Source organism: Octodon degus, unplaced genomic scaffold (genome assembly GCF_000260255.1).
Source record: "Octodon degus isolate 3935 unplaced genomic scaffold, OctDeg1.0 scaffold00012, whole genome shotgun sequence".
In the NCBI taxonomy this organism is placed as follows: Eukaryota; Metazoa; Chordata; class Mammalia; order Rodentia; family Octodontidae; genus Octodon; species Octodon degus.
This window is the reverse complement of record NW_004524588.1, coordinates 27,914,328-27,939,745: the sequence shown is the minus strand read 5'-3', so window position 1 is coordinate 27,939,745 and position 25,418 is coordinate 27,914,328. Positions and strand designations below refer to the sequence as shown.

The 25,418-nt window shown below is 49.1% G+C and overlaps 1 protein-coding gene and 1 pseudogene across 1 annotated transcript in view; one reads left to right on the top strand and one right to left on the bottom strand.

Annotated features, from left to right (window-relative positions):
* Endod1 (endonuclease domain containing 1) overlaps positions 1–6,395 on the top strand; it is a 14,388-nt gene extending 7,993 nt beyond the window's left edge. The window contains exon 3 of the mRNA XM_023709521.1: positions 2,531–6,395. Within this exon, the coding sequence (XP_023565289.1) occupies positions 2,531–3,733 (1,203 nt within the window). The 3' untranslated portion in view covers positions 3,734–6,395. The remainder of the gene's footprint in view (positions 1–2,530) is intronic.
* A 4,171-nt stretch (positions 6,396–10,566) lies between these two features.
* Positions 10,567–25,418, bottom strand: part of LOC101563863 — a 37,208-nt pseudogene continuing 22,356 nt past the window's right edge.

Genomic DNA, 25,418 nt, shown 5'->3' with positions numbered 1-25,418 from the left:
CTTTACTTTTTCTGCTTTTACCTTTCTCTCTGTTCCTTTTTGAGGATTCCCTTTTCCTGCTCGTGTTGTGTTCCAGGCCTGCCACCTGTCACCGTGCCACTGCTTTAGCCCCGAATGGCCCTTGAGTTGACAGATCCTCGTGCTGTCTGCACTGACGCCATTTCAGAAACCCATCTCCATGCTTCCTCTACAAAGGCTGAAGACACCCTGCTGGGTTCAGTGCGGAAAGTGTGCCCTGCAACCATCAGAAAGTTGCACCTTAAAAGCCCTGGCCTTTGGCCCGGAACCCTGGCAGTTGGGTCTGCTGCACCCTACCGCATCTTGATCCAGTCATTGAGGACTGAAGCCAGCAAGTCCTAGGGGATGACCTTCAGCTATAAGACAGCAGTGACAGAACCTCTGCAAAACAAGTGAGCTGCTTCATCTGTCCCAGGAGATGGGGGAGTGGAGAGCATCTAGGATCGTTGTTGTGACTGAGGTCTGGGGAAGGAATGGAGTAAAATAGCACCAACCTCTGGAGTACACCGTCAGGCTCCAGCCGACGCCCTGCTTCAAACCAGGCTCGTACTCCCTGCCCCACCCCCCGGCCACGCAGGCATGCATGGGAGCGGCGGCGCTTGCCTCTGCAGAGTGGGCACGCTTGCCATGCGCAAGGGCGGACGCAGGCGGGCTGCGTTTCCGGTGGACAGCGGTTACCACACGGTCTCCAGGGCTGACTGCACTGGGGATTTGTAGGATGGTTTTAGGAATAGCACCGATACCAGGGAATCAATTAGCTGTGATTTACTTCTATTAATTAGCTGTGATTTACTTCTATTAATTAGCTTATTTCCTTTTAAAAGTTACACATAAATAATGCATAGGTTGCCATGGGTAGGGAGGCACAGAGGGAATCGAGAGATAAATGAAAGAGCCGTCGCCTGCATTCCCAGCTGTCAGTCGGCATTCGTCTGTGTATCTGTGTATCTCATTCATTTTTCTTGCATACCTTTAGGCTTTTCAAAAATTGTTATCATTTAGTTTTATATCCTTCCTTTTGCTTTTAGCATCATGACATGTCTTTCCCCAACACTGCAAACTGCTCATAATTACAAATGCCTTTCATGGGTTTGAAATAGTTCTTTTGACATCTGTGGCATTTTTTACCTTCTTTTTGTGAAAATATGGGCTTGTTCAAATTTCTGCTGTTGTAAATACTGCCGTTGTGACCACCTCAGGGCTGAAAGGTGAATGAGAATCCTGTGAGGTTGTAGTATATGTCAGCCCTTGGGCTGGATCTTGTGTGGAATATATGGGGTCCTTGTCAAGAAAGTGACCACCTAGCTTGGGTATTGAAAACATATTCCTGTGTTAATCCTGAGCCCCTTGCTCCTTAATACTACAAAAGTGTACTATTGAACTAAAAAGATTCTTTTATGAAAAGCAGAACCAATAAAGGAATAAATATAAATATATTTGGTATATAGTATACTCCTAGTATGTACATTTATACCTTTAAATTACTGACAGTAATTGTCATGGAGAGGTTAAGTTTTTTTTTTGTTGTCGTTTTTTTGTGGCCCCTCAACATGCCTTGGGCGGGCCGGCATGCCATGTGGTGCCGGGATCGAACTGCAGTCCTTGCAGTTGCCTAAGCAGGTGCTTTAGACCACTGAGCTATCTCGCTGGCCCCTGAGATTAAGTTTAAACAATAATTGGTCTAATTCAATGCTATAGTAAAAATTTTTTTCATGTATTCCAAAATGTAGGTGTGTCCACTTAGAACCTGTGCATTGAATTGCAGCTAATGTTGCTGGCAGATTCTTTGAGCTGCAGCCCTGATTTTTTACACTTACTTTAAATTTAATGGAAATATATTCAATGCGAGCTGTGAAGTTCGCAGAAGTAGAAGAGACTCCGAAGGAATGTCTTGGGCTGGGCAGTGTGGTCAGTGGCTGGACATGTGCTCAGTATCCGTGTTGGTTCAGTCCCCAGTAGCGACCGGAAAGCCTCTTGTGTGTATGTGTGCATGTGCAAAATGGGGTACACTGCAGAGCGGGGGTCAGAGACACAGAAGGAAAATACAAATAGCCTATATGAAGGGTGCTTTCAGATGTCAGGACTGTGAGAACAAGAATCAAGTGTGCGCATCAGGGAACCAAGTAATTTCAAGCACAAGCAATGTAAATGGCAGGGCAGAACCTGCTGTGGCGCGCTTGCCTGGAGGAGGCCCAGCTCTGGGAGGCAGAGGCAGGAGAACTGCAAGTTCAAGCCCCGCCCGGGCAATGTGGCGACTCAGTAAGACCTTGTAAAGATAAAAGGTGACGAGAGCTGGGATGTAGCTCAGCGCAGAGGTCCTGGGTTCAGTGCCCGGTACCGTGTGTGTGTGTGTGTGTGCGCGCATGCATACACCAGTACACACACGCATGCATGGGTGCACACACGTTAGTGTACAGTAGCAGGGACTTTCTTGGAGTCCTGGCAGGATGACCCAAGTGCTCGCTCTCTGAGTGGACAGGGTTGCATCATGGCATGTGTTCTCTCCTTTCAGATTGATGATCCCAACAGCAGCTTTGTGGAGGCCATTGATGAGGCTGCAGCTGCCACTTCTGTGAACAATCTGGGAAGCCAGCAAGCCTTGAATGCAGATTACCTGGGTTCTGAGTATCAGCGTGGACAGCTGTACCCTTTCCCCCTCGACAGTGATGCCCACAGGGCCACATTCGCGCTCACAAATTCGGTTCCAATGACCCTGTCCTTCCAGGAGCGGTGGTACGCAAATCTCCACAGCCTGATGGACAGAGCCTTGCTCCCTCTCTGTGGCGATGGGGACGATCTGTATCTCCTTGCTGGCGCGGTGCCTTCCGAGCGCAGAGTTAAAGACAGAGTGACAGTGCCTGCTTTTGTGTGGCTGGCGGCCTGCTGCGCCGTGCCTGGGGAAGGCTGGGCCATGGGCTTTGTCAAGCATGTCCGGGACAGTGACCTCATAGAAGACGTGATGGTGAGAGACCTTGAGAAGCTGCTTCCCTCGAGCCCTCAGCTATTTCAGAACAACTGTGGCGAGCCTGAACAAGACACAGAGAAAATGAAAAAGATCTTGGAAGTGGTTAACCAGGTCCAGGACGAGGAGCGGGAGGTGCGCTCTCAAGAGAGCTCTGCTCCCCTCTCCAGCACCCAGAGCGAGGCGGGTGCGCTGTTGGTGCCAGAGGCACCTGAGGAAAGTAGCAGCCTTTTGGGGAAAGTTCTGGGGCTCCTCGCTACCCCGGTCATCAAGCTTTTCCAGTTAGTTTATTACCTGGGGGTAGCAGTTCTCAAGAACATTGTCTGCTTGCTGTGGTGTGTTACCAGGCAGGTGCTCAGCGGCATAGGAAGCTGCCTTTCCTGCCTGGGCTCCGCCATTGTGTCCTACTTGGTGGCCATTGGACAAGAGCTGCTGAGCATCCCCTGGAAGGTGCTCAGGGTCGTGGGGAAGGTTGTCCGGGCCGCACTCCGGGTCCTTTGCTGCCTGCTGAAGGTGGTCTGCCGCGTTCTGGGTGTGCCCGTGTACATCGTCCTGGATGTGGCCACATTCCCTGTGTACACCATGGGCGCAGTCCCAGCGGTTTGTAGGGACATTGCTGTCGGCCTGGGCGGCGCCCTCTCTCTGATCCTTGACGCTGCTTTTGGCACTATGGGTGGCCTATTTCAGGTGGTTTTTAGTGTCTTCAAGCGGGTTGGCTACAAGGTTACTTTTGACAATTCTGGAGAATTATAGAACTACAAAGCTGATATTGTATAGTCACAGTGAATTTAATATTTTAATAGGAGAAGCCGGAGTATTTTGTTTTTACAGTAGATTTCTATTCACTGTCAGTTATTATGTTTTCAACCTTTATTGGGGGTGTTTGCCTGTTTTTGCAGAGGAAAATAGCATAATTTACACTTGGCCTAAAAATGCTCAGAACGGGACTTAGTAGTTAGCTGTGCACGTACAGTTATGTGTGCAGACTTCCAGCCTACTAATAGCTTCAGTTATTCATTCTGAGACAGGTTGAAACCACTGAAACATTCTGGTGTTAACTTGTGGTAATTAGAAGTTTCATCTGAGGGAAGAATTAGAAAGAGGACAAGGTCAAAGTAAAAGGTCCCCGAGAAAAGGAGAAAGGAATCTTGTTCATCCCTTTCTTCCCTTGAGACTTAAGATGGAAGAGATCCACGTTTCGGTGGCCAATTTTGTAGCATTTGCTCCTCTTCACCCCAACTCAGGTGACTTTGGTGAAGGCAGATGCTTGTCTGTTGAAGTGACTTCCTTCTGCATATGGACTCTGCTAGAGCTCATCGCTTCCTGTGGTTCTCAAGGACTTGTTAGATTTATATTTTCTTCCAAAATTGAGTTTTGCTGCATTTTTCTTTGAGGTAATTATAAGCACCTTATGCCTGTGTGGCATAACGAAGTTGGAATGCAGGCTTGGAGTAAATAGTCCTCGTAGCTGTAAAAAGGGAAAGTGCAGGCGCCAGCCCTGCCCTTGGAGGCATCCGTAGCCAAGCTGGACTAACTTGACTTACACTGAATCAATGGCTGATAACTGAGCTCGGAGAGCTCCATGAGAAGGGCAGTATGAGAATTCGTATTCTGCAGCGTACACGATCTCCCTGATGCATCAGATGCGTACCCAGAGCGGTAAAATGCTCTCAAGTGACTGTTTTCACAGGACTATATAGAAAAAAGACACAAAATAAAAGATATTCTGGCTATGTTAGAAAAAGATGTGTCTAAAGAATTTAAGAACATTATTTCCCAGGAGCTTATTTTTATTGAGGCTATAAAGCATGATTATTAATGAAAATTAAATTTGGGAGCTAATTCTTAATTTTTTGATCAAGCACGTGTCAGTTTAAAGTGTGCACTAAAAATGATAACAAGAGGAATCAAATTTTACTTTGCCTTCCACAGCTGGGATGGAATCGCCAGAACTTTTCTAAGTGCTCGGAAGGGCCGCTGTAGGAAAGGGCTGTGTGGATTCTGATCTTGGAGCCATAGCCCGTGATGAAAACAGTTGAGGGTCCAGCAAGGGAACAGAGAGCAGAGTGGCACCCATGTGTTTGGGGCTGGTGGGGGAGGGGTATGAGTGTGACAAGAGGCCCCCTTGCAGCAAGATTGTTGCCTTACCCCAGAGTGGCGTAGCGCCAGCACGCTGGCGTGCTGCTCAGCTCAGGATCCAATCGCATGGAGGAGTCTGAGCCCCGGCTTGTCTGTGCTAACAACAGACTGAGGTGCACTGGTGTTCTCGAGGACCCCAGGCAGTACTTCCTAACTCTGCTTTGGGGAAATGAAGGGGGAGGGTTGGCTTTGGGTTCAGTGGGTTCCTAATGCCGCTAGACGAAAGGAAAGACTTAGAAGTGGCCGCAGACAGCCTGGCCCTCCCGTGTCTGCCGAACCTGACACCCAGGGAAGCCAGCTCATGGCCCTGAGCGGGTCAGGAGCCACTACCCCCGCCACACACCCCTGGGACGTCTGCTGAGGAGGTGTGTGCTGCGGCTCTGGACTGTCTGCAGGGTGTTCTTCACGTGTCACACAGATTCGAGGCCCTCAGCGAGCCACTGGAATTGGCACGTGCGACGAAACGCCATCCTTGCCTGGGGCCTCCTTCCCTCACAGTTTCCTCAGCCCGTTCTGAGAGGCCCACGGAGGCATCACGGCAGGTGGGGCCTCGGGGCGCTGTGCAGCGAGCAGGGTGCCCGGACTCCTTTGTGAGAAATGTCCTCCGCATCTCACTGGCTGCTCAGTGTCTGTTTATGCAGCCTGCGTGGTCCTTTTGGACATCTGGGGAGCCTTAGGGTTGGGCAGTAGAGTCCTGTGCTGTGGATGGCAGCGTCCGTGGTGCCTCAGGTCCCCAGAACTGGCTGTGCTGGGCTCGGAGCCCCACCCAGCCCTGGGCTACTGGTTTGTTTTCAGGGAGCAACTCGGGTCTTTGAGGTGGAATTTGGGTGACTGAACCCTGTCTCTGGCTCGAAGGCTTTGCTGTGGCTCTGTTGTGTTTCCAGACCCTGGAGAAGCAGCCAAGTCCGTGTCTGTGGCGCTGATTGTTCAGCTGTGGATCAGCCACGCCTCTGGACCTGCTTTTCTGCTGTGCCTGCTCCGTGCCAGCTTCGCCCTCAGCCTCAGCTCTGACGCTGGCTGCACACTGAGGTGGCGGGAGGAGTAGCTGTGAAGCGCGCTTCAGCTCTGTTGCTCCTCATGCAGCAAGCATGCGTTTAGTCCTCAAGGCTGCAGAAATGAAAAATGCGTGCATTCCATCCTGAGGCGTTCGAGATGGGGTGGGCACAGCCAGGGCGATCAAGGAAGCCTTAACGGAATGGGGCAAAACCAACTTGGTATTTGCAAGCTGTGTACAATGCTGTGTACCTTGCAGATGCTCAATAAAGTAACTACTGGCAACTCATTAGCGTTCTGTAAAAACCTAAAAGGGGGGAATTTGAATGACTGAAATGGGGCTTGGGGAATAGTTGCAATTTCGAGTCCCATCTATTTTTGTTCTTTTTTTTAAAGTGGTGCATCATAAATGAGAAAACAAGTTTGGATCAGTGAAACACAGCTTAGAGATACGTTAAATTTTTTTTTAATCTTTTGTTTATTTGGTATAGGGTCTCACTATGCAACATGGACTCGTAGTGATCCACTTGTGTCAGCCTCCCCAGCACTGGGATGACAGGTATATGCCACCATGCCCGGTTTTGGTGGCTGGCACAGCGTGCCCACAGTTCAGGGCCCTACACAGCATGCATTACTGGGCATCGAACCTGGCTAGGTCCTTGTGCTTGCCAGGGAGGCACTTAGACTGCCAAGCTATCTTCCAGCCTAGAGCTATTTTTTAATGTTATTCTTGCACTAAAATCAACATCAAACGTTTATTGCTTCACTGAAACTGAGTACACAGAAAATTATAGGAACACTCTTGTTTTCCCACTAAGAAGCCACAGTGTGCGAAAACACACACACTCGCTGCAGGGGGCCCTCATCCTGCGGCCTTTAGTAGGGTGCCCCTGGGGTGGGGGTGGCAGTAGTTCGGGCCGCCGTCGCGGGGTGGGGAGGGCCTGAAGCGAGGCTGGAGGAGCGTCCTGCCACGCGCACAGGCACGCGCGGCGTGGGCTGCTTGCCTTTGCTGGCTTCTCCCCGGCGTTCTGTGGGCTCCTCCGCCTCAGCAGCTGTGGCAGCCGCGGTCCCTGCCCTCGGGGGTCAGCGTGTCGCCTCGGGGCTGCCGGAGACCGCCCTGGCTCGGAGTGCACAGGCTCGCACCCTGGCTCCCCGCTGCGCGCTGCTTGGTGGTGCTCTGGAAGCGCTGGGCCTGCCGCTGTGGCAGGAATAGTCACCTGTCTTTTTTTTTGGGGGGGGGGCTTTCACAAAGTTTGTTAAATTCTAGTTTAGTTTAACAATATCTGATTTTATAGACACCAGCCCATGGTAAGCATGTTTACTGAGTGAAAGCCATTCAGACATTTCAGGCCTCATTTTCTGGGGACTAAGCACTGTGGATAACTGCACCTGCTCAGAGTTGTCCTACAAGGCGTTATCAAACTATCCCTGCTAATAATATTTGATACCGTGCAGCTAGTGACTGTAGTTCTCACATAATTTAATTGTAAGTGCCTTACTGAGATAACATTTTGATGGTTTCAGTGAACTTTCCAAATTAATATATTTAAGAAAAATATAGGGTGAAAGGAAAATTGAACAGGAAGAGATGGTTATAAAAGGAAAAACAAGTGGAATGTTGAGGTGGAAAAGTCAAATTTACACAACTTGCAGGAAGAGATCAAGTATAGATTTCACAAACCAAAAATTTAACCCAGTGCAACAGTAATCCTCTTTAAAAGCTGAGTTAGGGGGCCGGGGAGAGCTGAGTTCAATCCCTGGTTCCACCAAAAAAAAAAAAAAGCTGAGTTAAAACTCATATGCTAAAGTATTACTTTGGGCCTTCAACAGTACCTAGTCTTTGATCAAAAAAGGTCACAACAGTTAAATGAGTGGAATGACTTGATTTTGTTTTGCACTAGGTGGTTGGCACAGAGTGATTCTCCTTAATAAAGTTGACAGCTTCACTCAGAACATTTTTAATGCACATTAAAAGTATTCATCTTAAAAATGGTTCTGTAATCCAAATATACACCAGCTGGGAAAACAATGCTTATTATTTTATTTTATTTGTGGTACCAGGGATTGAACTCAGGACCCTGTGCTTGCCAGGCAAGCACATATTCTACTGAGCTATCTCCCCGGGCCTGGAAAACAATGTTTAGAAAACGAAAGCCAATGTAAAAAGACAGTAAAACAACTACAACAGTCCAGGTTTTTTTTTTTTTTTAATTTATTTATTTATTTGAGAGAGAGAGAGAGAGAGAGAGAGAGAGAGAGAGAGAGAGGGTGTGTGTGGCCAGCTCAGCCCACCAGGGGGCGGGGCTGGCTGGCATGTGGTGCTGGGGGATTGAACAACGGTCCCTGATGCTTTGCTAAGCTTGTTCTAAGTAGGTGCTTTAGATCACTGAGCCATCTCTCCAGCCCAACAGTCCAGGTTTTTATGACTCAGATTCTACAGTTTTCTTATTGCATCATCGATGTCAAAAATCTGCTCCTTCAGCTGGCTCCACTGCTCTGGATTTAGAGAAATACTTTTTCATCCTGGTTTCATTTTGCCTTCTGGATCCATCCAGTATTCTCTAATATCAATTAGAACTTTCCCTTTAAGCCCCTCAATGCTGACATGTCTCAGTTTCCTATCTGAAACATGTTATCGTCTCTGCTGCTCTGCTCAGAAGGTGACAGATTGTTTTTTTAGAGCAGTATTTATTTGTTCATTCATTTTTTGAGACAGGATCTCACTAGTTTAGGCTGGTCTCAATCTTGTCTCTCTCAGCCTCCTGACTTTATGGCAGTTTTATTCAAAATTGCCTAATGGGGAAGCAACTAAGGGTCCATCATAGGTTAAGTGAACACGTGCCGGAGCACCTTGCCAGTGGAGTATTAGCCAGCACTAAAAACAACTGCTTTTCAAAGAAGCCCAGCCCAGCGTGGGGGTGCTCCCCTGGAGCCCCAGCAGGAGGTGGGGGAGCTGCAGGCCTGAAGATTCAGAGCTATCCTGGAGGAAGATGCAGGATCATCTTCACAGCAGAAGTGAACTTTGCTGGGTCAAAGCTGTCGAAAAGCTACACTGCAAGTCCTCGGCATTGTAGAGCAGCAAAGCCACAGAGATGTTAGATTGTCCGCGAGTGGGAGCGTGTCCAGATGGAGCAGCAGGGAGGCTCGGGGCAGCGAAGCTGACACCACATTGGAGACGCCAAGTATTTGCCGAAGCCCACGGAATGGCTAGACCTGGAGGTGCATGCCTACGGTCCCAGCCACTTGGGCGACTAGGGCAGGAAAATCACAAAGCCTGCTCAAAGGCAGGCTTGGCTACTAGATGAGATGCTGCCTCAAAAAATAGTTATTTCATTTTTTAAGACGTGGTTTACTGTGTAGCTCAGGCTGGTCTTGGACTTGCAGTGACCCTCCGGCCTCAGCCTTCTGAGTGGTGGGAGTATAGCTCTACGCAGGCCACCACACCTGGCCATAGTTTTGTTTTGGGGGAACTGGGGGTTGACCTCAGGCCCTTGCACTTGCCAGGGAAGTGCTTATTCTACTGAGCCATCTCCCTATGTTTTTTTAAGGATTTTTTTGTTGTTTTGGTTTGCTCCGAATGCCCTCAGGGCTTGTGTGGCTGGCTGGAGAGTTGTGGGGATCGAACTAGAGCCACCTGAGGCTGATAGCTTGGTGGAAGCAGCCACTTAAAGAACTGAGCCAGGGCCAGGCCCCCTCCCTATGTTTTTTTAAAGCCTCTTTTTTTAATTTTATTTTATTTTTTCCTTAAAGCCTCTTTTAATGAGGATTTTTTTAGGGAGTGCTGGAAATCGAACTCAGGACCTTGTGCTTGCCAGGCAAATGCTATACCATGGAGCTATATCCCCAATCTAAAACAATGTTTAAAAAAGGCCCAAGGGCCAGCCAGACCGCTCAGTGGATTGAAGCATCTGCTTAGGCTGACCAGAGACCAGGGTTCGATCCTCCTGCCATGTCAGGCTGGCCCTGCCCTGGGGCGAGGCTAAAATGTGGGCGTGGTGGTGCGCACCTGTAATCCCAGCGCTTAGGAGGCTGAAATGGGAGGATCACTAGAGTCCAGTCTGTGTAGTGAAGCCCTGTACTAAATGCAGTCAGACCCATTGGTCAGGTGCCCCTGAGCCTAATCCCTGGTACTGTGGACAAGATAGAATGAACCCTGATGTGAGCCACAGGCTCCTGCTCAACTTTCCTGCGAACCTACCCTGTTCTAAAATCTATTGCTTAGAAGCGAGAGCCAGGCATGGTAGCACACATCTGGAATTCAGCATTCGGCAGGCTGAGACCGGCGATCACTGCAAGTTCAAGGCCTGCCTCAGCTACAGGGAGTTCGTGGCTGGCCAGAGCTGTGTAAGACCCTGTCTCAAAATAAATAAAAACCAAAAACCCCGATAGCTACATATAGGCTAATATATTAATTACAACAAAAGCAAAGCAAATTGTTCCTGAATAATAAGCAGCTAAGAGGCCTGGCTCTTGGTCCCAAGGGACACCAGCGACACGAGGGCCCGTCTGCGCAGCAGTGCCGCCGTGTGCCCTGTGGCCGCCCTCCTGGTACCCTGGTAGAGAGGGCAGGAGGCATGAGTGTACTTACTTCCTGATTTTTAGACAAGGATCAGAAGGTGGACAGCTTTCTTGTCCGGTTCTCAGTCACCTTCAGATCACGACACTTTCACCAAAGACTTAAGGTAGCATATTTTGGAGTGACATGCTCTGGTCTCCTACAGGATGTCTCATTTTCTCTCCCATAATTATTTTCCTCATCTTCTTATTCCTCTCAACACGCTCAGGACATAGCAGGTTATCGTCTGTTTCTGGGGATGGGAAGACACAGGCTGGTGACAGAGTGGAGTCATTCTCCTGGGGGTGTCAGGGACCCAGGTGTCACCCACGCAGAACGACAGGCGAACCCAGCTCACCACATCGGCAGCACGAAGCTGGCTGTGGACCACACACCACCTGCCACCAGGGGCTAGCAGCAAGAAGGCGTCCACTTTACTGGAAGTGGGACAGGAAGCCACAGCCCTGGGCTGACCAGCTCAAGCCGCTAGCATGGGCCCCTGAGCAGAAGTCACCACTTCACCACCTTGGCCCCCATCTTTTTCAGACTCCTCTCCAGACCTTCCACAGGCTCTTGCTCTTGGTCCCCGCCCTGCGTTTCCTGAAGCTTCACTGAAGCTCGGGCTCTTGGAGGTCTTGGGCACCTCACATTGCTGTTGGGGGTGCGTGTGCTTCTGCAGCTGCGAGTGGACCTCAGTGTTCCAGCCGTCCTGGTCAAGTTGCGCCGCTGGCACCAGCTCCGCAGGGCATCCCGTGCCACCTCGGTCACCGGAGGCAGGACGGTCGGCAAGGGGGCGCCACCTCTTTACTCTTAGGTCTGAGCTCTTCCTTCTTTTGTGGAAGGCGAGCCATATGGGTCTTCCCGAGACTCACAGGTGCAATCCCTGCTCATTACAACTCTGCAGTTGATGAAACATTTGGCTCCATTCGCAGATCATCTTGCTCTGTGATTGAAACCAGAGTTAAAATGACATTTTCCTAATCTCCGTCCTCTTCTCTGCCATTCTCGCCAACTCTGCCTGTTGTCTGACATCTTGAAGACCACCCAGGAGACAAAGCCAGGCGCTCTGAGACTTTCACCTTTTTCTGATGACAGAGTTCTTGAAGTTTCATCAGTCTTCTGCTTCTTTACAGGCTTTTTTGGAGCAACTTGCTTTTTACTCTTTACTCAAGTTCACTGTCAGAATCGCTGTCTGAAAAGCTTGAAGAAACGAGTCCCTTTGATTTAGGCGCTGCTCTGTGCTGCAGCCGACAGCCTCCTGCTCGCTCACCACTGTCACCTGTTTGCAGTGCAGTTGGCTGGGACTTGCCCTGAAGGCCAGCATTTTCAAATCCAAGTTGGAAGGACCAGTGTCAAGTGTAGTCTGAGTCAAGACTGCAAATGAAAGTGGAGGACACTCGAGCCCCAGCAGCAGCATGAGTGAATCTGATGAGGACAGCATCGGAGCTGCAGCCTGGAAAGAGCAGTGTCAGAGGCAGGATGGGAACCCCTTGCCAGTGCGTTCAGGGTGGGGCAGGGAACCTTTCTGGTCGCTGAAGGAGAAGGCCCCTGTCCCACTGACAATGTGATGTTATGACAATTTGTCTTCCCCAGAACTCTGATACTTGGAAGAGAGCAAGCACACAAACAAGCAGGTACTCTTTAGTGCCAAGGGGATGGAAGCCCTTACTGTGAATCATTCTTTAGTCTTCATTCTCACATGCAGGCAGTGTGCATTAGTCTACAATTGCTCAATCGTTCTTGGGGGAACAGATAAGGTAGAATTTCTAGACCTTTGCACTCGACCCTTATGCTCTCTCTTTGTCCCCACAACCCACTGCAGGCCAGCTACAAGAGGCCCTTTCCTTCCCTCGGCGCGGGCTCTGGGTTGTTTCATATGTCTACAGTACCTACGTCCAAAGCGGATGCAGATAACACTGGACTCGAGGCCTGGGTCTGACCTAAACCCGCAGGGGGTTGCTGTACACGTGTAATTGCGAAGCACCTCCAAGTGAGGAGGTTTGGAGAAGAAGACTCTCTGCTCTACAGATGCACCAAAAGTAGTGCTGACAGTTAGGATATTAGAGTGAGCCTGTGTGTCCTCACCTGGCCACACAGTGAAAGCCCGAGGACGGGCATTAACGTCGCCCTGCTGGCGCTCACTGCTCACTCACACAGCTCCCGAGCCAGCCTTGGGCGGCAAGCCCCAGTCTTGCAGCCTCCTCGCCGAGCACCAGCTCATTTCTTTTCTGGTTCTCACTCCAGGAAGATCATTTCTAGTTGCCTTTTGAGTGCTTAAGCCGTGAGTTTTCAGGGCTAGTCGTGGCCCTTTTCTGGATAGTGACACCCACGAGAGGACAGCTTTTCCTATCCAGGGTCCCTTTCTCTATGGACAGCTGCTCAGGCAGCCCAAGCCACCAGGGTCTTGCCCCACAAGCATCTTCATCACAATCTGGGCTGTATGTTAGGGTTAGATCTTGACTTATGCCCGTTTATGCTGAAGATTGCACATTTTTGAATTTTTACATGAAATTCATATGTTACCTAGAAAAATTAAAGAAACAAGAACCTGAATAGGAAAAATTTATTATGTGCCTTTGTTATGGTCTTCCAAACACAGAAGGCAGTAAACCACTGAGAGGTTAACAAGGCCATAAAAGCGCCGGTAGGCTCTGCCATTACCTAGAATTAAATGTGTAAGATTTTGAAAGTATAGAATAATTCAACTCATGTTTAATGATTGACAGGTGAAGAGCTGGGGCAGTAGCTGAAGATGTCGCGAATCAGCCCCCATTAACCCTCTGTGTCCCCGAGCCCGCCCTAAACACAAGCGTGTTCTGCATGCTTGCACCTCTGCAAGTGCACTGACTTCTGTTTCTGCTAAAGAGTGCAGCCTTCTCCATGTAGTCTTGCAAGTTTGCAGAAGTATTTTTATTTGCAAGGATTCATATTATCTCTTCAAACATTTCATAGACTAGAATATAGGCAGGCACACCATAGATGGCCTGGCTTTGCCAGCTGGAGTCTAGGGTTTGAGTCTGTTTTGTGCCAAGTGGCACAGTCACCAGGGTGAGCCAGCATCTAGTACAAAGCGAAAGACAATCAGCGCAAAGAAAGTCCTACCTTGTACTTTTTTAGTATCATTTCTGGTTTGGACTATCTAGAACCAACCCAAAAAGGCAGTACTTCATGAGACACTTTCGATAACAAGAGCTTCCAGAATGCATCTCTGGTAGGAGAAAAGAGCTCAAGGTGAGATGTGATATGACCCTACTGGACCCTCTTCTTGTTTTGCAAATGCATGTGACAATCTTGGGGACGGGAGCAGGAACTTACAAAACTGGAAGTTACTGAAGCTCTTAGTACCGATGGCCTTTCCCGAAATCACTGCCTCTTCGGGATCGTTCTAGATAATGATGTTCCAAGTTGGAAACAGTGCTGGCCAATGAAGTGCCAGGTGGTGCTCTGTCCTTATTTACTTGTTTGTCTTACTAAAAAAATTGGTCTTAGTGACTATGCTGTTTTTGTTCTAAAGTGTGTCTAAAAAATGTATAGGATTTGGGTTTTTATTTTGTCTGTTGGTCTGACTGTTTTTAAGACCATACTTTGAATTTTGTAGACTCATATCTTAATTCTCCTGTGATTCTTTTGAGAGTCTTTGCAAGCTTTCTCTAAGCTTATGTATTAAGGATGATGAAAATAACAAATTCATAGGGTTTGTGAGGTCCAAATGAGGTGATCTGGTTTGTAAACTGTAAAACATCACAAATGTCGAAGTTCATTATTATAGTAGAATCCAGAGTTGGTCTGATTTCTTTAAAAATTGGTACATGGCTCATTTTTAAAAGGTGAGTATATACAAGTGAAAAATAATTGTGTGGAGACCATAAAAGCCACACTTCGGGTTCAGTAGTAAACACTGACATTGTGCTTTGGCTCTGAAGTGAAGGCCCCGGAATTCTCCCCTCTCCCTAATCTGCATTCGCACACCCCCGTGACTCTTCTCTGAAGTGTACTCTTACGCCCACCTCATGCCCATCTGCTTCTCTCTGTGTGTCAGCTGAGTCCCTGGAAAGCTGAACACGGATGTGAAAGACAACATTGCTCATCAGAGCCACACAGGAATGAGTGCCAGAGACTAAAACGTCCCAGGGGAGCCCCGAATGAGCAGAAGCCCCCAGCCCACCCTGGAAGCGGCAAGCCAGAGAGCAGCCCCGCCTTCCCCAGGAGTGCCCGACAGCAGCTCTCCAGATTGCGTCTGGGGGTTGTGGCAAGTGTGTTTTCCTAAGACCTGGGCTGGTCAGGCACATCCCACGCACTGTGCCCAGAAGTAAACTCAGGGAGAGGAAGCCACTGGATTAACTGCGGGCTTGAGCACTGCTGTGCTCAGGACACCTGCGTTTCCTTCCCAGAGATCATCACTGGGATATTTGTAAACCGCAAAAGAGAGCCAAGCCCATGTCATGGGCCTTGCCAAACTGCAATGTTTCATTACTTTTCTCTCACTGGGACAGAAAACCCAATACCCAGTTAAGGGAGGAAAGGTTTATTTAGCTCACAGCTGATGGAGGTTTCAGTCTATACTCAGCTGGCTCCAAGGCAGGGTGGCACATGGCAGGTGGTAACAGTTCATGGAGGTAGAAAAGAACAAAACAGCAAGAACAAAAAGGAAGGAGCAGTGGCAGCAGGGGCAGAGGCAAGCCTCTCTCCGCCTATTATCTTCAGGTGATCTGCCCCAGGCTGGGTGTAGCACTCACACCTTAATCCCCACAGCGCTCACACCCATAGTCCCAGCACTGGACCGTGAGTTCATCACAAACTCTTGAAGTCCACCCCTATGACTACATGAGGCCTTGGGGGGACAACTAGGCACAAACCATAACATGCAGGTAATAAATCTTTCAATAAGTACATTCATGTCACTGGGCCACAGAGATTCTGATTAGAGTCTATCTACTTATCTTTCCAAACTGAGTGTTACCAAAGGCAGAGAAACCACTTGGACATTGTCCGGAAAGACAGTAATGGATTAGTCCTGAAAAGTCACATCACTGCTACCATTGTCACCAATGTCATCATTATTATGATCAGCATTTCTTTCTCCTAGACTTGCAGAATTAGCAGGGCTACCTGAGGGCATTAAGAAATTCTGGTAATGCTCCTTCTCCCTAGTGTTTGCCCCTGCATCCTGCAGTGTTGCCACAAGTCTGGCCACTTGTCACTCTTCCTGTAGGGTATGAGAGCAGATAGTGTGAGGAGAGCTAACAGTAACTATGTCAACACCAGCAACTTAGCGTAAATGCGTATGAAGCTCCTCCCACTAACTGGAACCAGTCTACACACAGCAGTTACTTTGACAGGCGAGAGGTGGTGGGAAGCTGCCCTGAGAGTTAGAAGGTGCCTGCCTTAGAGCAGCGCCCTACGAGCCAGAGCTTTCTTTACTCAAGGGAAGCTCTTGGTATAAGGATTTGGAACACAGGAAGCCTTCTAAGACCTCTGAAGCAAGGCCAGCGCCTTTGTACCTAAGCGACCCATACGTGAACACCTCCCAAGGCCTGGGGACGCCTGCGCTCGTGCCCAGTGGAGTACTGGTGAGTGGTGAGCAGCCAGCTCTCCAGCCGAGGAAGGGAAAGCCCCGACGTGACATTTGCAATTTCTGCGGTGTAAGTACGCGACCATGGCTGATCTCAGGCTACCCATGTGACAGTGCTGAGAGCTGGGTTTAGACAAGCTGCACACAAACTGCATTCTCGAACTGGTGTGAATCCCTGGGGACTGGCCTCAGCATGACAGGTAGAGATACTAAGCACACCGAAAGTTTTCAGCAGAAAAGGAAAGAGTCATAGCACAGAGAGAAAGAAGATCATTGAGACCTGAGTCTTGCTCAGCGCTGTCCAGTGTCAGGACATCTTGCACCTGGCTGTGACTATTTCCACGTCCGTTCGAAGGCTACATCACCTGCCCATAATTAACGCATCAAGTTAGTGTAGCTCAAGTGCCATTAAATCGCAACTAATGTAGCAGCTGGTGTGTGTCTGTCCCAAGCAAGCAAACAAGCTTCCCATTGCCACTGGCTGCTTCTGTTGGTTTGCCTCTGTGGCATACAGCCCCCCTTGACCTTGACAGTGCCTCATCACGGGGACATGGAGCAGAGCAGGCCTTGCTGCAGCCTCCTGTGTGGCCCAAGAAGATGATGTACTTAGCTGCTAATGGGAGAGTTCCGTTGCCTACATCAGTTCTATTTCTCAGTTTAAATTAATGAAATGTTATAGTGTCACCTTCAGCCTTTCAGGTGTTCTAGTGTGAGTCTGTTTCCCAGAGCAGTCTCATTTTTTTTTTTTCTAGACACTCACAAGGGCCCACATCTAAGCTTTCAAATCTGGGAAATCCTGTGCTCTTGTATTCATAGCAAGACAAAATCGGTCAGCCCTGGCTCACTTCCCCAGACACATTTCTGTCTCCTGAATCAAGAGTCCCTTGTTGCTGTTGTTGAGGCAAAGTTACATAGTTCAGGCTGGCCTTGAGCTCACTGAACATGGGGCGATCCTCCTGCCTCAGCCTCCTCAGTGTTGGGATCACACATGTGTGCGACCACGCCTGACTCACTGCTTACTTTGCTTTTCAAGTTGAAGTTAACTAATTTTAATGATTGCCAAACTCAACATTACTTCTGCTTTGGTAGTATTTGAACTATTAACTCTTTTTCTTCCTTTCTTTTCATCTTTTTTTTTTTTTTTTTTTTTTTTTTAACTGGGGATTGAACTCAGGCCCTTGTGCTTGCCAGGGAAGTGCTTATTCCACTGAGCCATCTCCCCGGTCCCTCTTTCCATCTTTCTGTTGTTTCATTCATTCATTTTCACTTGTGCCTACTAGTAGTTCAGAAAATGAGATTCGTTACAGTGTATTGTTGCATGTATATATTTTAATTATTTCTATCCCTACCCCTGTTGCTTCCCCACCCCCGCTCATCCCCGCCCCATTGCTAGAGGACTACTATGGTTTTCTGTTCTATTTTGTTTTGTAACAATTTATTTTTAAAATTTACTTTCAGATTACATATATACAAAAAAGTATGCAGGTTTTAATATCCAGAGACTAGCTTGTTTTGTCTAAGAGGACTATATCGGATCCTACCCATCTTTGTGAAATGGGATGATCTCTCCCCTTAATCTCTGTCTGGGAGTCAATGTGGGAATAGATCGAATCAAATGCATGTGGATGGCAAAGCCCAGTCAAGCTTCTTTCAGGTCATGCAAGCAGGTCTAGTACCCGTCTGCTGAATCATATAACAGATGCATAGAAAGGAGCTTCTGAGACCGGGGACTCGAACGGTGGCGGAACTCCTGGATGTTGCCTTCTTTTTCCCCTAGAGCTGATGGTCTTGATACAGAATGGAGAAAGATCACAGGCAATTCCAGATATTCACCCTGATGGCTCCATATCCAAAGGGAAAGGGAGGCCTCGATAAGCCCTGGGGAGGCAGAGCCCCAGGCAGTCCCTGCACCCATGCTCCGGTGAGGCCATCCTTGCACCAACCACTATGGCCAGGAAGGCGGCATAAGACACTTGGCCAGCCTGGCATGCGCTCGTGGTGTTCGGAGCCAGAGGAGGTGAAGTAGACCGGTGCCTACGGCAGACCCTCCTGGCTTGACTCGAGATCTTTAAGATAGATGATGATACCCTTAAACGTAGAAATTACTTTATAATTTCTAAAGCTCTTCACGTTTGTCAGTAGACTACATTTGAACCACAGAATTCTCTTAAGTAAACCCAAAACTGAAAATTCTGGGCCAGCATTCCTTCAAGACCACAATCAGCGGCACTGAGTCGACAGGGCAAGCGCTGGAGTGTCGGAGCCTGCACTGCGCGTCACCACCTCTGACCAGACTGCTGTCTCCTTTAATTTATCTGGGGACAAGGCCATTTCGATTTGCTGATACCAAACATGACCTCATTGCATTCATATCTAGTCTACCAACACTAACGATCCCCATTTATACTTTAAAGTAAAATTCAGAGATTCATCTGATTCCTATGATAACACTGTTAGAAGTGCGACTCAGAACCTTGAATCTAGCGCTGCAGGCTGCTCTGCTCAGCTGTAGGAGGCTATACTGGGTGCGCCCACACCATTCTCATCCCTGTGGAGCTTCCCGAACACTACGGGCCCACCTGCCCAGGGAGGGCCATCGTGGTCCTCTAGGCCCCACCTCAGCACCGCTGGCTGCCGCTCATCCCCTGAGAGCTAAGCGGCCTCCCAGGTCCACCCACCCTGAGGTGCTGTTACCTCTCTCCATCCAAGCGATTCCCATTGGGCTTCCAAAGCCTATCGCTTTCCATCTAGAACCAAAGTCATCGAGACACTAGAAAGGGGCTGGAGAAGATCTCCTGGTGGCAGGATCCCGAGAGTTCTTTGCTCTGGCTGTGAGGAATTTCACCCTGTTCATCAGTCACATCCTGGACTCCCTTCCCACCAGAGTGAGAGCAGGAAGGTCTCTGGCTCACAGCCATGTCTGTGAAAAACACACGGCTAGCTCTGGACATAGAGGACAAACTCCTGACCCCAATCTCTCTCTACACAGCCCATTCTTGGAACTAAGGCTGGGCACATGCTTCTGGGCCCCAAACCCGGTTGAAATTAGCCAACGTGTAGTGAGAACCATGAAAGCTTAAGTGCACAAAGACAGTCTGGGGTTTGAGGCCCAATTTCAAGTCCCTAAGCCATATTTTTAAGACAAGTCAGCCATATGAGGAAGTTGGAATTGCATTTTGAGCAAAGGATAAAATCAGAGATCTGCTCAGGGTGCAAGGATTTGGCCCAGGGCAGGCCAAGACAACAGAACATGGAAAGGGAAGCCCCTGAATTGCTGCGCTGCTGAGCTGCTGAGCCTGAGGATAAAAGCTTACTGCTAGAGAGACCAAGACAGAATGTCTAGTTACTCTTCACATCTTTGAGACAAAATGCCCAACACCCAAAGTGAAAGGATGAAGGTGTATTTAGCTCTGTTTGTAGAGGGTTCAGTCCATAATCAGATGGCGCCAAGGCAGGGGGCAGAGGAGAAAGCAGTTCATGTTGGGCAGAAGGCAGCAAAACAAGCAAGGGATGGTAGCAGCATCTTCGCCTTTTATCTTATCCAGGCTACTTAGGGAAGGCAGCACTCGCTAGCTTAATCCCAGCACCCTGGAGCCTGGCACTGTACCATGAATCAGTCCCAGCATTGCAGTCTAGATCAATCCCTTTGGAAAAGCCTACCTGTGGACGCATGAGGCTTGGAGGGGCCATCTAAATACAAGCCACAGAGAGGGGCATCCCATGGCCAAACTGTTAAGACAAGGAAGCCGAAGGAAATGGAGTGAGCGCACAGGGCCACCTTGTGGAGCGACGCCTGCCTTCAGCAGATTGTCTTGTGCAAGTGGACAGCTCCGGCAAGTTTAAACTACAGCACGGTCACACTTGAAAGCAGGAAGCAGCGAAGGAAATGCCCACTAGCGGGCTGCTGACGAGTCATGCTTCCCGTGACTCTGGGCCCAGTGGCGCCACGTCTGCCTTGGCTGAGAATTGGGCTCAGCCGCCTCGCTAAGCTTTGATCCTAAGAGTCAGGGTGGAATGTTCTACGTGAGGCAGTGCAATTTCCCAGCTGTTCCACATGGAGAACGCGCTGATCACTGCGTCCTGAGGCCTAGAGGTTGTTAGGGCTAAAGCTTCTCGTTTTTACACACTGGAAGAACACAGAACCTTCACCCTAGTCTCTCCTGAAGGGCAGTGGATAGAATGTGGGCCTCTCTGCCACAAAAAAAGGCCATTCGATAACATATAGAATATATGCATAGTTTTTAGGAAAAGAAAAAGCATAAAATTCTTCAACTTGTAATTCTAGCACCGGCATGCAGTAGAGATGAGTCCAGACTGGGCCAGCATGTCTTCTCTTCCCTAGAGCCCATCCTGCCCTGCAGAGCTCATTTCTAGCAGTTGGGTGCAAAGACAGCGACATCAATGAAATTCTGTATTTTAATGAACAATTCAGTAAGTTGGGCTCATGCAAACACAAGTTTATAACAAGGAGAAAAAGAAAAGCCAGGTCACATTTGTCCAGAGAGAAGTCACAGGCACCATAGCCCCGTCAGCGCTGTGCCAGGTGGGGATGAGGTGACTGGACAGAGCTCTGTGGGCACAGGGGGCCCACGCAGAGCCGTGGGGGGCTGCTTCCTCTTCCAGATTGTCCTTGGGGACAGCCCAGGGTACTTCATATATGCATAAGAAGAGAGGCCTGCACCCCGTGCAGGAGCCAGAAGCATTCGCTGATGGCCATGTGCCCACAAGACCCGGCCTCCGAGGTGTTGGGCTCACCAGCTGAGCTTGGGTGTGCTGCGACAGCTTCCCCCCATTTCCACTTGAAGAAGGAAGTGCTGCTGCCAGGCCTCCGGGTGTGGAGGAGCGCCACTCCTGCTGGTGAAGTCTTCCCTTTGCCCCCTTATTCCTGCTGGAGGACCCATGCCCTCAGAGCCCCCTGGTCCACTCCATTGCTCCTGCACCCCTCTGTTTGCAGCCCCAGGAGTCCACCACCACTCAGCTCTGGGTTCATTTGCAGACGCACACTCAGGCCCAAAGCTCAGCCGCCAACCACTGCAGTTTGCCCCTTACTGCACAGGTCACCGGCTTCCGGCACTTATCCTGTGACTTCTAGAGTCCCCAGCAGCCTCTTCAAGCACATCCCACCTATCCGAGAGCTCCCAGTGAGCTGGGTGTGGTGGTGAATGTCTGTGACCAGCACTCTGGGAGGTTGAGGCAGGATCACAAATTGAAACATTTTAAAAGGTAATTTTTTTTGGGGGGGGGGTGGAACTGGGGATTGAACTCAGGACCCTGCGCTTGCCAGGCAAGCGCTTATTCTACTGAGCTATCTCCCTGGCCCCTAAGGAAATTTTAAGAAGCCACTTGGCAAACAATGGTAGCTCTTAAACTGTAGCAGGTGTTAGCTATTTGGCTGTATAAGGTGAACTCTTAGTTTTCTGTTTTTTTTTTTTTTAAACTGGTTTCATCTACCTTTTAAAACCCTACACTATTAAAAACAGTGTCAGCTGGCAAATCTGAGCAGCTTATGTTATTATATTTCCTGATGTAACTGCTATAGACAAACCTCAACTAAAGTGATCTCTAGGCTTTTCCTGAACTCATAGGGTGTGTTCTGTCCTGTCTTCTTTTGTCGCCTTGTTCTGCTTCCTTAGGAACTCCCTGAGGAATTACGACTCAGACATTTACTTGAGCGGCACAGGGGCCTGTGGGCTTTGTCAGGTCGAACTAAACTCCTTTGCTGATAAGGGTCAGCTTGGCAGAGGTAGATGGCGGCTGCACAAGCAGCGGACTTCAGGCTATGGAGGAAGAAGGCAAGGTGCCTGGGAAGGCCACAAAGTGCAGGTTGATACACTGCAAATATGTCAGCAGAGCTTAGAGCACAGGGAAGTGCAGTGGCCAGAACTGGCCAGAAGGTAAATGGCTCCCTCAGTCCCACTTGGGCAGAAGCCTGGCCCTCGTAGGGCCAGACTTCTCACTGCCCACATAGCACTGCGCAGAAACTGTCCCTGTGTTTGCCTTACTGGCAGGGAACAGAGTCAATAAGCAGCTGCTGGACTGAAGAAACACTCAGGCAGGAGTGTCCCCACTGGATGCAAGGCTGGACTAGAAGAACTTCACAACCGCTTTCCATGAGATAGATGGTCTGTGGTTACGTGGAGAACTGGCAGAAGCAGTATCCACTGAGAGGCCTGATCAGCACAGAGATTTGTACCTGTGTTTTATCTCCCCATATAAGTAGCTTTTCTTCGATGCACTTTGTTAGTGATTTACTGGCATTATCTCTAACTTTCACAACAAACCTAGGAGGTAATATTTTGGTGTCTGCTACTGCATGACAAATTCTAATAATTTAATGGCTTAAAACAACAGTCTATTGCCAGGCTTGGTGGTGCATGCCTAAATCCCGCACTTGGGAGGCTGAGACAGGAGGCCAGCTGACAGTTAAGGCCAGCCTGAGCTACATAATGAGATCTGTCTCAAAAAAAACAACCCCCAAGCACCCCACTGTTACTGTCTGTCTTGGTTGTGGGTTTATCAGGCTCAGCCGGGCCAGTCTTCAGAGGTTTCACGGGGCTGCAGTCACCCGAAGACCCAAAGGGGCTTGAAGTGAAAGAGGGCTCACTTACTGGGCTGGCTACGATGCTGGCTGCGTCACTACTGGCAAGTGCTGTCTCCCAGGGCCTGAGTTTCTCCTATCACAGTGGCTGGGTTCTAAGAAGGAACACCCCAAAGACAGACCCAATGGCCTGCCTTACTGTGGAAGTCCCAGATCACTTCCACCACATTCCAGTGTCAAGCACATCACTGAGTCCAGCCCAGACGCAAGGACAGGGGACTTGGGCTCCCTCTGTTGGCGAGGCTTGCCAGGGTCACTTCTGAAGAGCCTTGGGATGGGAGGCGGTTTGAAGGCATTATGGAAAACACCATCTGCCACAGGTAGTTACTATTACCTCTTCCTGCAGGTAAAAGTTTCAGGACCTCACTAGGTTAAGTTGTTAACTTGCCCATTCAGTGGCAGCTAAATGCAGATGCCCTCTGATTTTGTAACTGCTACACTCTGAAAAAGATAGTTCTACAACTTTAATGACAAATGAGTCACCTTTTCCAAAGAGGCAATATTTTCCAGAATATAAAAATAACAAAAGCGATAGTAAAATACTTGTAAAGGAGAAACAGAAATTCTAGTAGTATTCATGACATGGTAGTCTAGGCATATTATTATTATTATTTTTAATTTTATTTTTATTTATTTATGTGTGTGTGGGGTGTGTGTGTGTGTATGCATGTGTGTGTGTGTGTGTGGCCAGCTCAGCCCACCAGGGGGTGGGGCTGGCTGGCATGTGGTGCTGGGGGATTGATGCGCTGTCCCTGTGTTTTGCTAAGCTTGTTCTAAGTAGGTGTTTTAGACACTGAGCCATCTCACCAGACCCTAGGTATATTATTAACCACATACAATTTCTCAAGGAAACAAATGCTTTCAGGTAGGATAAAGGGTCATTTTTAGGGTCACTTTAAGCCCGCAGCTCACAGTCCAGGCTGTGATTACGCTTCTGCCGTTGTCGGCTGCGCTGCTTCTGCTGCTCCTGTGAGGACGGGTCTCACACCTGCCAGGACCTTATTACTATTGTGATAGGACCTATTACAGTACCTGGAATACAGTGGTTGTTAAGTACCTCAATAAATCAAGCAATATTGAAATAAAAAGAAGTATTATTAGAAGAGGAGCTTGTACCTGCTAAACTGCTTTGGTGGTCCGGGTGTTATCCGCTATGTACAAACTCCTTTAATCCTCATACAAGTCATGTTTTCCAGATGAGCCATGGAATGTAGGGGGTTAAATAACCTGCGCAAAGTTGGATAACAAAAACAAAACAAAACGATACAATAGGGCCGGGGAGACGGCTCAGTAGAATAAGTGCTTGCCTGGCAAGTGCAAGGGTCTGAGTTCAATCCCCGGTTCTGCAAAAAACAAAAACAAAAAAACCCAGTACAATAAAAAAGTTATAAGGAGTTAAAAAAAAAAAAGAAAAAAATTAAGCATTAACTTATCCTTTCAAAAAAACAAAAAACGAACAAAAAAAAACCTTATCCTTTCAAAAGTCCAGGAGAAATCAGTGGTACAATTAACCAATTTTGCAAGTTTATAACTGGTAACCTAAACAACTAACTTGAATGGTAACATGCACTACAGCAACCATTGTTGAATTCCTATTGCTCTGTTTAAGGAAATTTTGTATCATTTCTAATATTTGGCTTTTTTACTATTTTATATTCTTATAAATAAGCAAATAAATAAAATAACGTGCCCCAAGTCACGCAGCCATGCAGGGCCTGAGCCCAGGCGGGTCTCAGGCCACAGGCCCTGCGCTCTCACGTGGCTCTGCGGCGCAGCCGGGCACCCCAGGAATCACTCAGAGAGAAGACCAGCATTCACAGAAATTAGAAGAACGGCTCTTGAGTGCCCAGGGTAACACGGGTGAGAGAAGGATGTGGAGTCAGACAGGAGAAGGTGGGTGTGGCACAGAGGGGAGGAGCTCCTCGGACCCCTGCCGGGCTCTGGGATGGTCCCACCAGGGGCTGCACCCCTGTCGCGATCCTACTTGCCCGCTGAAGGCGACACAGGAAGTGGCTGCTGAGTAGGCGAGCGCATCGGTCAAGATGGATTGGTGAGGGGTTTGGCGTCACGGAGGAGGACCTGCGGGGGCGTGCAGGCAGCCAGGCACAGCCCTGGACACCGCAGTCCTTCCTGCAGGAGGCCAGAGGACGCAGGCCCTACGTGCAGGGCACTCCTGGAAAGGCGAGGCCAGCGCAGCTAGCCGGGCAGAGCCCACAGACAGCGCTGCGGACGCTCCAACCCGCGCAGGGAGCTGAAACAGGCTCCAAATGGAATCAATTTACAGCATTTGTTTACTCTAGAATTCCGGCTTGTGAACATACACCCAAGGAAGGGCTCTAAAACTTACATAATTTAGGAGCTATTCGGGCATGGAAGACGGTGGTGGGAGATTACTAGACAGAGATATAAACAGCCAATCACAACACACATCCTCCAAGGGTAGCGCTCAAAACGGCAGCAGGGAGGCCACGGGCAGTCCCCAGCCCCGGCCCGCACGTCCGCGCCAGCGGGCCTCGCCCGGGCCTCCGCGGGAGCGGGGAACCGCGGCGCGCAGGGAACCGCGGCGCGCAGGGAACCGCGG